This window comes from Strix uralensis, chromosome 27 (assembly GCF_047716275.1).
Source record: "Strix uralensis isolate ZFMK-TIS-50842 chromosome 27, bStrUra1, whole genome shotgun sequence".
Taxonomy (NCBI): Eukaryota; Metazoa; Chordata; class Aves; order Strigiformes; family Strigidae; genus Strix; species Strix uralensis.
In genome coordinates this window covers 6499498-6512864 of record NC_133998.1, presented here as the reverse complement: position 1 = coordinate 6512864, position 13367 = coordinate 6499498, and the positions used below count along the sequence as shown (strand labels likewise).

The 13367-nt window shown below is 52.4% G+C and overlaps 1 protein-coding gene across 3 annotated transcripts in view; it reads right to left on the bottom strand.

Annotated features, from left to right (window-relative positions):
* The window catches only part of SBNO2 (strawberry notch homolog 2), a 65348-nt gene that overhangs the window by 23555 nt on the left and 28426 nt on the right, over positions 1-13367 (bottom strand). For 2 of the 3 annotated variants that reach the window (XM_074851593.1, XM_074851595.1), the window contains one exon: positions 1954-2118. In XM_074851593.1, coding sequence (XP_074707694.1) covers positions 1954-2118 — 165 coding nt within the window. Of the gene's footprint in view, positions 1-1953; positions 2119-8998; positions 9376-13367 lie in introns of those variants that run through there. The other variant, XM_074851594.1, reaches the window with a different exon arrangement.

The window sequence follows — 13367 nt, the reverse complement described above, 5'->3', positions numbered from 1 at the left end:
ACACCCCCCCATCCACCTCTGTATTCAGAAAGCGCAGATAAGACAACATTTAACATAGCTAGATATTCCTTTCAAAAGGAAGTAATTTATAAATGGAATTCCAAGGAGTTCATGGGCCTTATCTGAAGCGAAGTGCTCTGCAGGGTGAGGGAGGACGTGACGCTCCACACACCCCAGCGCCGGCGGCTCCGCTGCGGGCACACGAGGTGGTCTCACACTCACTCGATGCGCATTTGCTTCTCACTTGCATTCTTTATGCTGGATTTAGAACAGCTTTTCCCAGTAGGTTTTTTGCCGTACACCCCACAGATACAAAACTACAAACTTCTTTAGGCATCGAGTATTCTGACCGGGGTTCACGTGTTTAGAAACAGGACACCACAGAACTATTTCTGTAGTGATTTAGGCCACTACATAAAAACCCACTAACAACTGGAGACTAGGAGTAATAAAGCACATGCCTTCTCTGTCTTGGGGGATGTATCTGTTTTCTAGCTTTTTTTAATCATCCAGTTTACAAGGCTGTGATGTTTTCAGCCACTTCTTTGGCTCAAATAGCTCAGTGCTCTTCCTGCTGTCTCCACTTCAAGTTCAAACTGGTCCGAAGCTACTGGACTGTGTGGCCTGCCTGGGGCCTGCCTGTGCCCCCCTTGCTGCCGGCGCAGCGGCGTGGCCCTTGATCTCCAACACGTTTATCCGCGGGAAGAAGGGCAGCGATACTCTCTGCCTCCAATCACAGCCACGCTGAGGGCCGAGGCGACGCTGCGAAGGTCTGTACAGGTGACCAGATCTCAGGGATTTCAGCGAGAGCTCAGGGCTCTGCACGAATGGCCTGAGATCTCCCAGGAAGCCTAAAGCAGACAGGAGCTGTGATGCCCCAAGCGCCAGGCCAGGCCCCTCGCCACCAACTCACTCCTCCAACGTCCAGCTGCCCCCGAGCCCCGCAGCAGCAGTTCAAAGAGCAGCTGCTGCCAACCTCTTCCTCCCAAGCTGTGACAAACAGCAGCTTTCTTCACGGCAATACAGTCAGACACACCACTAACTGCAAAACGCAGCCTCTAAACACAACAGAACCTCAAAATACAACAGTGACTAAAGCTCAGGCATGCCAGACTGCCTTCTGGCATCTGGCAAACATTCCCCTTGAATGTTTTTCCCCCACAGTCTTCATAAGAGGATGACCTACAAAGGGAATGTGCTGCTGGGCATTTGCTGTGAGAGCTGAGATCCAGTGGATGTGTGTGATATCGGCTCCACCAACAGCCAAAGCCGGTGGCTACGTAGTGCCTGATACTGGGTTGTGCAATAGTGAGTAATCGGGCCCAACAGATGAGGGGAAACAGATGGCAGAAGGCTGGTAAAAACGCACAGAACCACGTGTTGCCGTGGGACTGCCAGGAGATCACACGCCCAGGAAAACTCAGAGATGTAAAAGCTTGCAGGGACTTGGACTCGCAAAGTAAACACAAATGGTTAGTCTTAAGTTGAGACAGAGCTTGTTTTTTAGTCATTGTTACCAAAATATTTGCCATGGAGAATAAACAAATGGTGGCTGCTGGTGCTGGGGACAGTTAATGACCTCTACCACTGTGTTCCTCCTGGAGTTCATCTCCTCAGCACCCCTGAGCGCCCTGTCACAGGCCACCTGCTGAATGCTTCAGGGATGCCTCTTCCTGGGGAGGCACCCACCCGCCACAGCTGTCAGAAGAAGAGCTCTGCGAGAGCACCCGCATCCCTCTGGGCTGTGCGGATTCTCTCCTGCTTCCAGGAGACTAAAGGACGCGTAATCCCTTCACCCCCTCCCTCCTCAAGTGAAGCTAGCGTTAGCAAAATAATTGCATACTGCAACTTCACCCCTGTGGGGAATTCTTAATTCCTTGGTGAAAACACCACAGGATGAAGCCCGAGGTATTTATTGTCTGATGGGGAGGATGGAAGAGGAGCAGCCCGTACCTCTATTTGGTTCTGCTGCGGCGTGTTTACATCCCATAGTGTTGGCACGTGGTTCAGACTATCGGCAGGCAAGAAGTCCTTCGGATCCGCTATGTCAGAGAGGGAATCCGCAGGGGACGAGAAGAGGGAGTTGTTGTTGGAGAGCTCATCGAGGTATGAAGAATCCTGAAAGGGACAAATGACCACAGTCAGGGGAGGGAGGATGAGAAGACCAGAGAGCTCCCTTCTCACACCTACTCACCCAGGAAGTTTTAATTTCTTGCTATTAAACGAGCAGCTCCGTTACTTCATGCTCCACAAAACTCAGAAATTAACTTGTAAATGAGAACACGCTTTAAGCAGCTGTTTTAAAAATCTCAGTTTCTTGAAAAAGTAGGAAAACCACTGACTGGACAGAAGCGCCGGTTCACGTTCAGGACTAACTCGACTGTGCGCATCTCTACGGACAGAGGAGTGGAAGAAAGAGGAGAATTCCACAAGACTTCAGTCACCTCAACTTTCTATTTGATTAAAAAGATCATTGAGGCGTACAAAGTCTTCAGCCTAAGGCCCAAAGCGCTCAGGTATTTCATTCATGCGCAGAAGCCCACAGAGTACCAGCTACACCTGATAATGACACAGCTGTTTAATTGCAATTTGTACCACAGCAATACCTGGAGGCTTCGGAAAAAATTAGTCTCCTTATGACAGGTTCTGTATAAACGAGGCTGCCAGAGGCAGGGGGGAGGGAGCGCTAGTGTCATCTGGATTTGCATCTAGATAAATCCTGACAAATCTACCAATCCTTTTCCCAAGGGCATGCTGCAGTCCGGACAAGAAGAGAATGTGCTTCAGTGACGAGAATCAGGCTCTGCCCTTGCTCTTTTTCTGGTGCCTGCGCTGAGACGGCTTAAAACTGTTTTATTTTGTGCCAACCCAGTGATGATGTTGGTTTGAGTCACACGGACTCTAGCTCAGAAAGAGCCTTCAGTCCCCTCCCTACCATCAATTCCTTCTCTGGTTTTTCAAATTTCAGGTGCCAAGAACCAAAAGCCGAAAAGCGCTCCTTACTCTCCCACCTCAGCTCTGGCACAGATCACTGCACCTTCCCTGACTCCACTGCATCCCCTCAGCTCTCCTTCCACACCAAATACTGCTTTCAAACTTTTTCAAAGCAGAACTTTGCTGTTTACTGACGAGCAATGTACCCCCAAGCACCAAGCTCTGGCGCAGAGCTCCTGCTGGAGATGAGCCTCTGGCCCGGGGGGTCGGCAGACAGACCAACGGGTCTTTCTTGGTGCCCCGCAGGGCTCTGCCAACGCAAATCAGTTTTGTGGTTCTTGACGAGGGTCGGGTTTGGCAGCACAGAGGCAGCTCAAGCTCTCCGCTAGGCCAGATAACCAAATGAGTGCGATAATACCACAGCACGGCTGCCAGGAGAGCCACAGTGTCTGATATGAGGAGAAATCACTGTTCATTTCCAGTTAAGGGCCCATTTCCTACTACAAGGCAGAAAGGCAGCCAAAGATTTTTAAAAGTCACTTAGCCCTGCCTGACATAAAATCACGAACAGCTGAGCCGGCTTGCGCTATTCCTAAGGGCTTCAGGCCAAGAGCTGGGTCAGACTCCCCCCGATTGCTATCAGAAGTTACAGGTTTGCAGTGTTTAAAACCATCGGGACACGGTCCCTTCACCTTCCCCCCAGCTACGCCTCGTCTGGCACCCGAGAAGAGTCTCCAGGCCAAAGCCAAGGTGCAGGCGCTGGCCGCCGGGCAGGGGCACCGATGAAGCGAAGGCGAGCGGTAACGGAGATCGCAGGCGCGACGTGTGAAGTTCGTACTCTCCAACACCAACTGGGGGGGACCCAAAGGCCTACCGAGAAAGGGCTGTTTGTTAGGCTGGGCTCCCGGGGCGGCCCTGCCTGCAGGACACCCTCCTGCCAGCACCGGGTACTGGTGCTGATGTGTGAGGCCGCTGCAGACAGGCAGCGTTTCCTGCGCAGCTCTGACTCTTGATACTTCTGTGGCTATTTTAGGATTACCCAGAAACCAAGGCTTTTCAGAGACTCAAGCTGGCACCTAGATTTATCATCTCGGAACTAAGTGATCTCTGGAACTGTGACTCTGTTTCACACTTGAGAAAGTAGGAAAACACTCGGGTAAATGTGGCCTTTCATGGCCAGAGCAAGTGCCTCGTGCACCCTGCAGCACCCTGCCTGCCTGCCTGCCACAGCCTCAAGCTCCCGACCCGGAGCCCTGTACGGGCAGTCTATGGGGATTCAAGCTAAGACTGTTCATGCTGCTGAGATTTTTTTCCCATTAACTCCCACCTCCCAAGATCTGTAGCCTCTCTCAACCTTCCAGTCCTCTGCAGAGACACTTACTGGTCACCTCAAACCACTGTGCTGCTGCAACAAGCCATCATCTCCCCTGGTCCTCCCCACCCTTCTGCCTCTTCCTCCGGACTCACGATCCCAAGAACAAGCACTGCAGGAGTTCAACAGCCTCTGCACTGTCACCATGATCCACGCTCCAGTGCCACCACACCTCTTCAGATCCAACTGAGACATGGGTAAAGTGGAGAGCAGGGACATCTGGGCTTGCTGTAGCTTAGGAAGAGTTTAACAAGCACCTAATACTACTCTTCCTGTATTACACCTGTTATAAAACACTTTAGATCCATTTTGTAGCAGCTCTTCTGGCCATTCCCAGAAAGGAGGGAGAGAGAGATGGACAGGCAGATGGACTGCTCCTTCACACGTCCGCGCCGGTACCGGAGACACTGGCCTTATGCAGCAGCCAAATCACTCGAAGCAGCTGGAACCTCCACTTGGTGTGTCTGACAGTCCAGATACTGCACAGACTGATATCAAGAGGCTCCCAAGAACTGCTTTGAAGACGTTACTTTCAAAGCCCAGCACTAGAAACAACAACTATTATCTTCTTCAAGCACCCACCACAACGTGGTGACACAAAGAGCTCCTGAGGTGGACCTGGATCTACAACTCTCCCACCTGAAATCCGTGACGGTACGAGGGCTTTGCCCATGCGCAGTGAGCGACGGCTGGTTAAGTGGCCAGTCCCGAGAGCCGGACTTGCTGCTCGTCACAGGTGCCTGGGGAGCTGCTGAACACAAACCCGAAACCAGCACATCTGGGGCCTGGCCACCTCGCAAGGGTCACCCGGTGTTCCACAGGCAGAGGCTCGCTCCCAACAAGCCCTCAGAGCTCAGCCCGCACAAGGAGGTGCAGGAACTAGTTCCTAGTCACAACAAGCAAGAGGAGACATCAGCATCCTTGATTTTAAATCTACAAGATGAAAGGCATTTATCCTAGTCTGCATGCCGAGAGGAGAAGCACGTTTTTCCTCTCTCAGGGACAGGCGGGCCTGGGAGATACCACGCTACAGACAAGGGCGAGCTAAAGCAAAAGGCTGGAGTTGCGAGGCAAACCCAGCTTCGTTCAGCTGGTTTTATTTTTTTCTTTTCATTCTGAAAAGCTTTGTTACACGGATCCATTTCGGCATTTAACTGAGCGCGTTTCACTTGAGAGTTTCACCACCCAAGGACAGAGGCAGCAGCATCCCAAGGAGTCGGATGGTCTCCGCTCCCCACCCAGTCTCAGCGCTGAGCTACGGGGAGGCACTTCTGCGCAGTCTTACTCATCTGCGATGCCACTGACAGACGTCGGTTCAGGAGGAAACGTCTGCAAACACGTGGGCACGGCAGTGAGGAGGCTGCAGAGCCGACTGGAGCGGCCGTTGCACACCAGGGTCCCCAGGACAGGAAAGGGCCGGGCGGGACTGAAAGCACTAACACAACCTGAGCCACCCCGGCAAGCGCCGCCGCCTCCCCAAGCCCGGCCCCACCACCGCTCCCTCTGCTCGGGGCACCGGACTGAGATGGGGAAGAGGAAACCAGCCTCCAAGTCAGAGGGAGGATAATATTAGTTCTGGAAATGACTTCAGTGATCCCGTCCTCTCGCAGCATTACGAGGCATTAGTCACAGACTTTCAGAGTCTCCCATCTGTTTTACCTCATTACATTATCCAAAGAGCACTAAAGGTAGTAACGTGCTCGATCCCCGCCTGAGGAGCTCAGGGCACCCCCGTACCTCAGCCTGGCTCACACAAACCCAGTGTGATTGTGTACTGCGAGGCCCTACTGATAACTGCAACCTGGGCCATTATAAGCCATGCCGTGACTAATTACCCCGCTGGTTTATACGGAGCAAACAGGGGCAGCTACCTTATTCTCCTCAAGGGAAGGGAGGGCAGATCACCACCTAAACCACCAGCTCGTGGAATAACCGAGGGCGCAAAGGGCACCTTTCCTCAACGGGGTAAAGCAGCCGCCAGACCCACGGGTGCTCTGACACCGCTTACAGCTGATCCCGGCCAGAAGAGACCCTCAGCCAAAAGGTGCCGAGCCCCGACACACCGACAGAACCTGAAAACAAGATGATGACGTCGGGGGTAGAAGAGATGGGCCAAGAACCCCTGAAGAGTGAGGAGGTTCCAGGTGCAGCAAGCGCCGGGAAGGGGCGAGGAGCTGAGCTGGGGGGCTGCGACACCAGCGCCCAGAGCTGGGAAGTGCTGCTTCTGCTTTTGGAGCAGCCTGACGTGCTTTCACTGAAATCGCTCCGGGGCAGCACCTGCCTGAGGCTCAGGATTTGAAGTGAGTTATTTTGTCCCTGGTTAAGAATGATTAATACGAATTTTAAAATTTTCTCATTGGAAGTAAGAGGTTTTTACAGTAATAGCACTTTTTTATGTTCCACTGGAAGTCCAACTTCTGCAGCAGATGGCACTTACCCACAAGGCAGGATCTTTATTTCAAACACTATTCTGCAACCATTCTTTACATAAATCTTATTTCTGGAATTAGGCTATTTGTTTGGGGGGGGGTTGGTTGGGTTTTTCAGATGGTTTTTCTTCCCCCCTCCAATTTAGCAGAGCCTGCAACCAAAACCCAGACAGCACACTGCAGATCAGCCCTGGGGGGAGAATCTCACGGCAGGGGCTGGCGGACCTGCTCGGCCTCTGTCTCTTCAGCCCGTTAAACCTCCTCACACCAGCGAACACCTGGGCCAAGCACCACCTCGAAGATCTCAACCCCGAGCGCTGCAGCTCAGAGCAGGGACCCTTCCCAGCTTCTCCCGTTGCAGGATGGACACAGAGACCTTGAAGTCTGCTGTGGAAACACGGTTCAGAACTAAGTGCCCGAGTCAGAGACGAGGTTTATAGAAGCCCGCTACAAAATGGCAAAAGGGCGATTCCCTCACAACAGGGTGACCACTTAATGGAGAGTTTTACGAGGGGTCAAGAGCCAGCCGACGCAGAGGCTACGCACAGCTGACAGCTGTGGGTCTCGCCACGTGTTCTGGTTTTACACTGAAGTTGATCAACATCCGTCTACTAGAACAAGAGAAAGAGGATCACAAATCTTTGTCTGGTCTTTGTATCAGAAGACGCTCTAGTGAGTAACTCGAGAAATCAGTGATAACCATTTGCCAGACTTCTAAACTGTGAGTGCAAATCCTAGACTGGTTTGGGTTGGAAGGGACCTTAAAGCCCACCCAGTGCCACCCCCTGCCCCGGGCAGGGACACCTTCCACTAGCCCAGGTTGCCCAAAGCCCCATCCAACCTGGCCTTGAACCCTTCCAGGGAGGGGGCAGCCACAACCTCCCCTGGCAGCCTGTTCTAGTGCCTCACCACCCTCACTGTGAGAAGTTTCTTCCTTGTATCTAGTCCAAATCTACGCTCTTTTAGTTTAAAGCCATCACCCCTTGTCCCATCACAACAGATCCTGCTAAAAAGTCTGTCCCCATCTTTCTTATAAGTCCCCTTCAAGCATTAAAAGGGCACAATAAGGTCTCCCTGGAGCCTTCTCTTCTCCAGCTGAACACCCCCAGCTCTCTCAGCTTGTCCTCACAGGGGGGGTGCTTCAGCCCCCCACCATCCTCAGGGCTCCTCCGGCCCCGCCCGAGCAGCTCCGTGTCTTTCCTGTGCTGAGGACCCCAGAGCTGGAGGCAGCCCTGCAGGGGGGGTCTCACCAGAGCGGAGAATGAATCGCCAGTCGATGCTACTACAGTATTTCTATCATGATTCCACAACAGAAAAGTTATCAAACCCAAGGATTAACTCCCTGGAAAAGATCAGAAAAAAAACAAGGTAAAACAACCCAAACCCTTAACCTCTTTCTCCCAGTCACTAGAAACAGCTCAGTTCCTTTAGTCAAAACAAAGTCTTTGTTAAAAATAATGAAAGAACAGGTGAAGACTAAATAGAGAAGGAGTATGCATCCTAAAAATATTTTTGGCCGTCAAACCATCAAATATAAATGGTTTATTTGCTCACAATCCAGACACAGAGGAAACAAACACTCCTGCACAGCAACTATCCATTACTCCGCTACATAGCACAGAGTTGATAGGGTTTAAAAAAAAATACAAACCCAAAGCGTATCTATACACACAGATAGACACAACAACAAAGCTACACTGCCAGGCAAAGATTTGGCATCTCAAAAATCACAGATTAAACAAATTATGTTTCAGGAAAGACAGAATCAAGAGTTAACAGCTGCAATGTAAGCAGTCGATCACTAAACAAAAATCTTTTAGCTGCCAAAACCCAAAGTCTTTCTAAATATGAGGCAATAAACTCGCAGTCTTAAGGGTTCAGTGCTCTGCCTGACAAGCGTTTTCCTTGCTGTTCTGCACCCAGCATCTGGTTTAAAAATAAAACTCCTGAAAGCCATTACAACTACATAAACACACCGATCAATTCTCCACACAGCTCCTTTTCCTCCAAGTTCCACAGTTAGTGACCACGTTGTAACCGACAGGAACAGTCTCCCCAAGTAACGCACGTTCCAGCAAAACACAAACCCCCTTTGAGCAGAGTCTCTGCTCCCGCTGCCTCGCGCCGGGAGTCGTCGCCCCTAAACCTCTGCTGCCACTGCAAAAACTGCGGGGGGGACACGAGCAGCTGGAGCTGGCTACCCTCACAAAGAAAACACACGAGGAATTCCAAGGAGGAGGAAAAAAGAAAAACCAGGCATTACCTTGTAGAGAGATGGGAACTTTAGCCAGAACTGCATTTGGGACATTTTAAAACAGCATTCAGTTTGCTGTCGGCAGAGCAGGACGCGGGTGAAGCAGTAAGGTGAGATTTTTCAGAATATAATGGAGAAAGGTCTTCATTCATGACCGCGACAGCAGCAACCCCCAGGAAGAGAGCTCATCAAGGGTTTTTAAAAATTAACATGCAGAAGACAGGAGTGAAAATGGAGGAAAAAAGGACAGCCATACAGCGCGTCTGTCCTGAGCCCCTGGAAATTTGCATATAGTGTTTAGTCACGAAGGAGAGTGCTCTTACTTCCTCTAAGTACAGGGGCTGACTTTCAGGAAATGATGCCTGCTTGGTAAGTCAGTGAAATTACTGGCAATGCGATGAGAATTACTGTATGTGGTGTAATTCAACCACAGATACACTGTAAACAAAGCTGTGCTCCGCGCGCCGCGGCCAGACCCGGGCCAGGAGAGGTGCAGGCAGGAGCCCGGCTGCCCTTGGCTCGGCCACCAAAGCAAACCCCAGCGGCTGCCCCACGGCCAGCCCCGTGCTGGGGCTGGGAGCTCCCGCCCTCCTGATCTCAGGGGCTCAGATCAAGTGATCAAAGCGAGAAAGGTTACGAGAAGTATTCACAACTTGTGTGTGTCGTCCCCCCCCCAAGAGCCATGTGCTTTCTTTTGTCTTCAGTATCTGCCCCACCCCAAATACTGCAATTAGAAAATAAAAAGGAGTAGCCATTTTAACTTTTTTTATCATTGTTATTTCTTAGTGTCCAGGAACACCGCCCTCTCCTTCCAAGGCCTTCCCTTTCAATTTTAACAGTTTTGATAACAGAAATAAGCAAAATTTCTGGTGGGGAAGAGAAAAAGGCACCAAAAAGGGGCATCTGAAAGGGATTGGGTCATGGTAAGCTTAAGGAAGGTCTGCTCCAGCACAGCCCGGGGCTGAGGGAGAAGTGAATTCGCCAGAGCACCCACTGCCCTGCAGAAAAACCACAAGAATGTCTCTGCTTTAGGTGCAAGAGGCTCCCGTTCGCTTCTCCCTCGCGGAGCCGGGGGCAGCGCCGGTGCCGCGCTCTGGCTGCGGGGCGAGTCCCCCCCAGGTCCCCAGGCAGAGCCCACGGGCTGCTCTGGCCCCGAGCCGGGCTGGTCACTGCACCGCTCCACGGCCGGGAGGAGGGCAGGGAGAGGGGCTGCACCCGCCAGAGCGCCAGCCCGGCAGCGCGACGCTGAGGACACGGAGAGCAGCGATCTCTGGGGTCCTGCTCCGAGGCTTTCCACGCAGCCGTGGCACGGCCGCTCCCGGCTGTTCCGCTGTCGCTGCTGAGGCGAGTGCTCCTGGGGCCTCGTGCCGAGAACTGCTGGAAAATCCCACGTCACGGCACTTCTCAAAAACAAAACGTTGGAGCGACAGAAGACAGCAAAGCCCCTACCAGGCCTGCGAGGGATGAGAGCAGAAAACGAGGTGCTCTCCAACCCCCCTGAGACCCAGCAGAGACGAACCAGAGGGGGTAGTTGTGCTCTACCACATCGGATGAGGAGGGAGGACCAACCCCTGCAAGCGAGACGCGCTGGGTCCTGGGGCTGGAAAACCACCGGCAGGATGTAAACCTGCGAGGGGCTCATCTCCCTGGGCAGCTGGGTACGTGGCACCACCACTGCAGCGCACCTCCGCGGGCATTAACACATTAATAGCCCTTAATAACGAGGATCCGCGTTCCGTTGTGCAAACCCACAGCCCAGAAGAGTTTTTTCAATGAGAAAATGGGAAAGAAAAATGCCTTTCCCCAGGCAGCCAGACTGCAGCCGGGGCCACTGGTGCCCGGTCAGGGAGAGCGAGGGAAGGGCAGGCAGTGGCCCTCGCCCGGGAGCGGGAGCATCGCTGGGGGCCCCTCCTGTTCCTCGAGCACATGTCGCCTCCCGGGGAAGGCTGCGAGCGGCAGAGACACGAGCGCTGCTACAGAACCCACGGTGAAAACGAAGCGTTTGGTTTCTGTGGGCAGCTGGTTTGGGGTGGAGAAAGACAGAAGGTTTTCACTGCTGCTTTTATCTGAATTTGATTGCAATTAAATAGCTGGTAGTGCCCTGGAGCTTGGGATAGGTGCTTTAATGATACATTTGAAGCAAAGAGACCAAATACATTTTTGAAATGTCTTAATTAGTGACTTACTGGTGACTGCCTTGCTGTGTGACCTTGATTAAACCAACAACTCTTGCCCAAGACTACCAGGGTCTTGGTATTTATGCCTCATTTAAGCAGGTGGTTTATTTCCTCTTCCTTTTCTGTTAGTGGACAAATGGGGCAAAATGTAGGCAACAAAACTGGGCTGCTAAAAGGAAGCAGGATGAATGACATTGTTATAGATAACCAGGACTGCTAAATGGATTTTGCAAGACCACAGTAATACAATCACAGAAGATAAGATAACCCACTGAGAAACCACCACCTGGAATTTTAACCACCTGTCTAGGGCAGAAGGCATGCCACAGCATTTCTGCTCTCCACAATTAATTCATGAACACGCGTGCTGACAGACAGGGGCAGGAAAGCAGAACTATTCCAGCATTCACATTAACTTGACTTACCGTCTTCCAGGAAAAGCTGAAGTGCACCACCCAGTTAGTTACTTTGCTGGGTAACCTTCAGGGCGTCCTCTCCCACCCCCTCCTCACTGACCTACAGGACAGATTCCTGAACGCGCTGAGGGTCTCCTGACAGCACGTGCTGATTTGAGGAAAGCGCAGACACAAACCAGACTAACACACCTGCACAGGAGACTCGGCAGCTCATCGCCCTCGCGCAACCACAGAGCTCGGGACTAAACCCCCTGAAATACTGAGCTGCCAAAAGACGGGGTTTTCAGATGTGGCCAAGGATGCTCCAGGCTCAGCGTCCTGACCTGGGGAGACACTTGTGAAAAAAGCCACCAAGCCCCCAAATGTCCCTGCAAGCCGAGCTGCTGGGTCCCGTCCCACACAGACAGGCAGCCGCACGCGCGGGGACACCCGAGCAGTGGCTGGGATCAGCTGAGCAGCAACGCCTCTTGGAAAGCAAGTCCAGGAGTAGCTAAAGGGTGGAAGAACTCTGAATATCTGCCCGCTGCTGTTTATCCTAACAGGGCTGGGCTTCTTCAGAGGGATGAAAGATGGGAGAGTACTGCACAGAGCGTGCCTTGCTTTTCCTGTTCCCAGGACACGACTGGTTTCACCCAGGCGGGCGCAAGGCTCGGCTCTGCAGTTCGGCTGGTTTGAGACCCCAGAGCCGTTCCTGCGCGCACGGAGCGGCCTTGGCCCGAGCCTCGAAAGGGAGCAAGAGGAAGCAAGGTGCACAGTGAGCGACTGCACCGTGAGGCTTTGACAAGCCGAGACCACAAATGGTTTCTTTTTAAAACAGACTCTAAGAACAAGGATAACGAAGCAGCTGGTAGGTATTTTATAACCCGAGCTGAAAGTCAGTGTGTGAGGGGGGCGTTCGGATCAGCGAGCCCCGCCAGCACGTGGCTCCCTTGAGGACTGGAAATCTGGAAAGCGATTGCTGCACATTCGGGAATGGGGAGAGGACCAGGAGAGAGCCTGCTACTGAGCAATCGCAGAGGGGAACTCCCGGGCTGGTGCTCCTCCTTAAATAAGGAGAAACCAGGAAAACTCACCAAGCATAAAGGAAAGCCAGAGGGTAAACTCTTGCAGGTGATCCTGAAAGCTGGAGGAAGCCCGTGTGTGGCAGCAGGCAGCGAGACGCTGCGACTGGGGGAACAACAAACACATGAGGCCAGGGAAAGAAAAATGACTGAAGGTGCTCGAGCTGGAGACAAGCTCTCGCGGCGACTGCTGCGGGGGAACCGCTGGCGCTCCGAGCGCGGGACACGCAGTGACCGCCGGCAGAACTGGAGACGGGGAAACTCACTCCATCAGACTGACTCAGACTGATTCTGCTTTTAATTAAAGCATCTATTTTTAAAACATCTCCCAGTGGTCTGCTATTAAATTATATTACCGGCATTTTTTAAGAGCACTCTGCGTTTCAGACCAGTACTTTTCCCGCTTTTGTTAGCTTTATGAAGGGAAGGAGGCAGAGAACAGCGCTTGCCAACAACTTCAGAAGGCAGATCTCCATCGCCGCCTCTGCCCTCTCTCCTGGCCGTTTGAAGGTCGCAGTACAGACAAAAACCAACAAGTCTGGAACGGGGGAGATGCCAGAGCCCTCCAGGCCCTCGTACCCCCTCCCTAGAGCCACGGGCATCCCAGCTGGCTCCTGCAATCCACAGCCAAGCACAACTGACAACAAATTATGCCCTAAAAGCAGAATCACTCTCACTCAACCACAGGTATCTCCACCGTACATGGAAGGGGAAGGTTTACTCC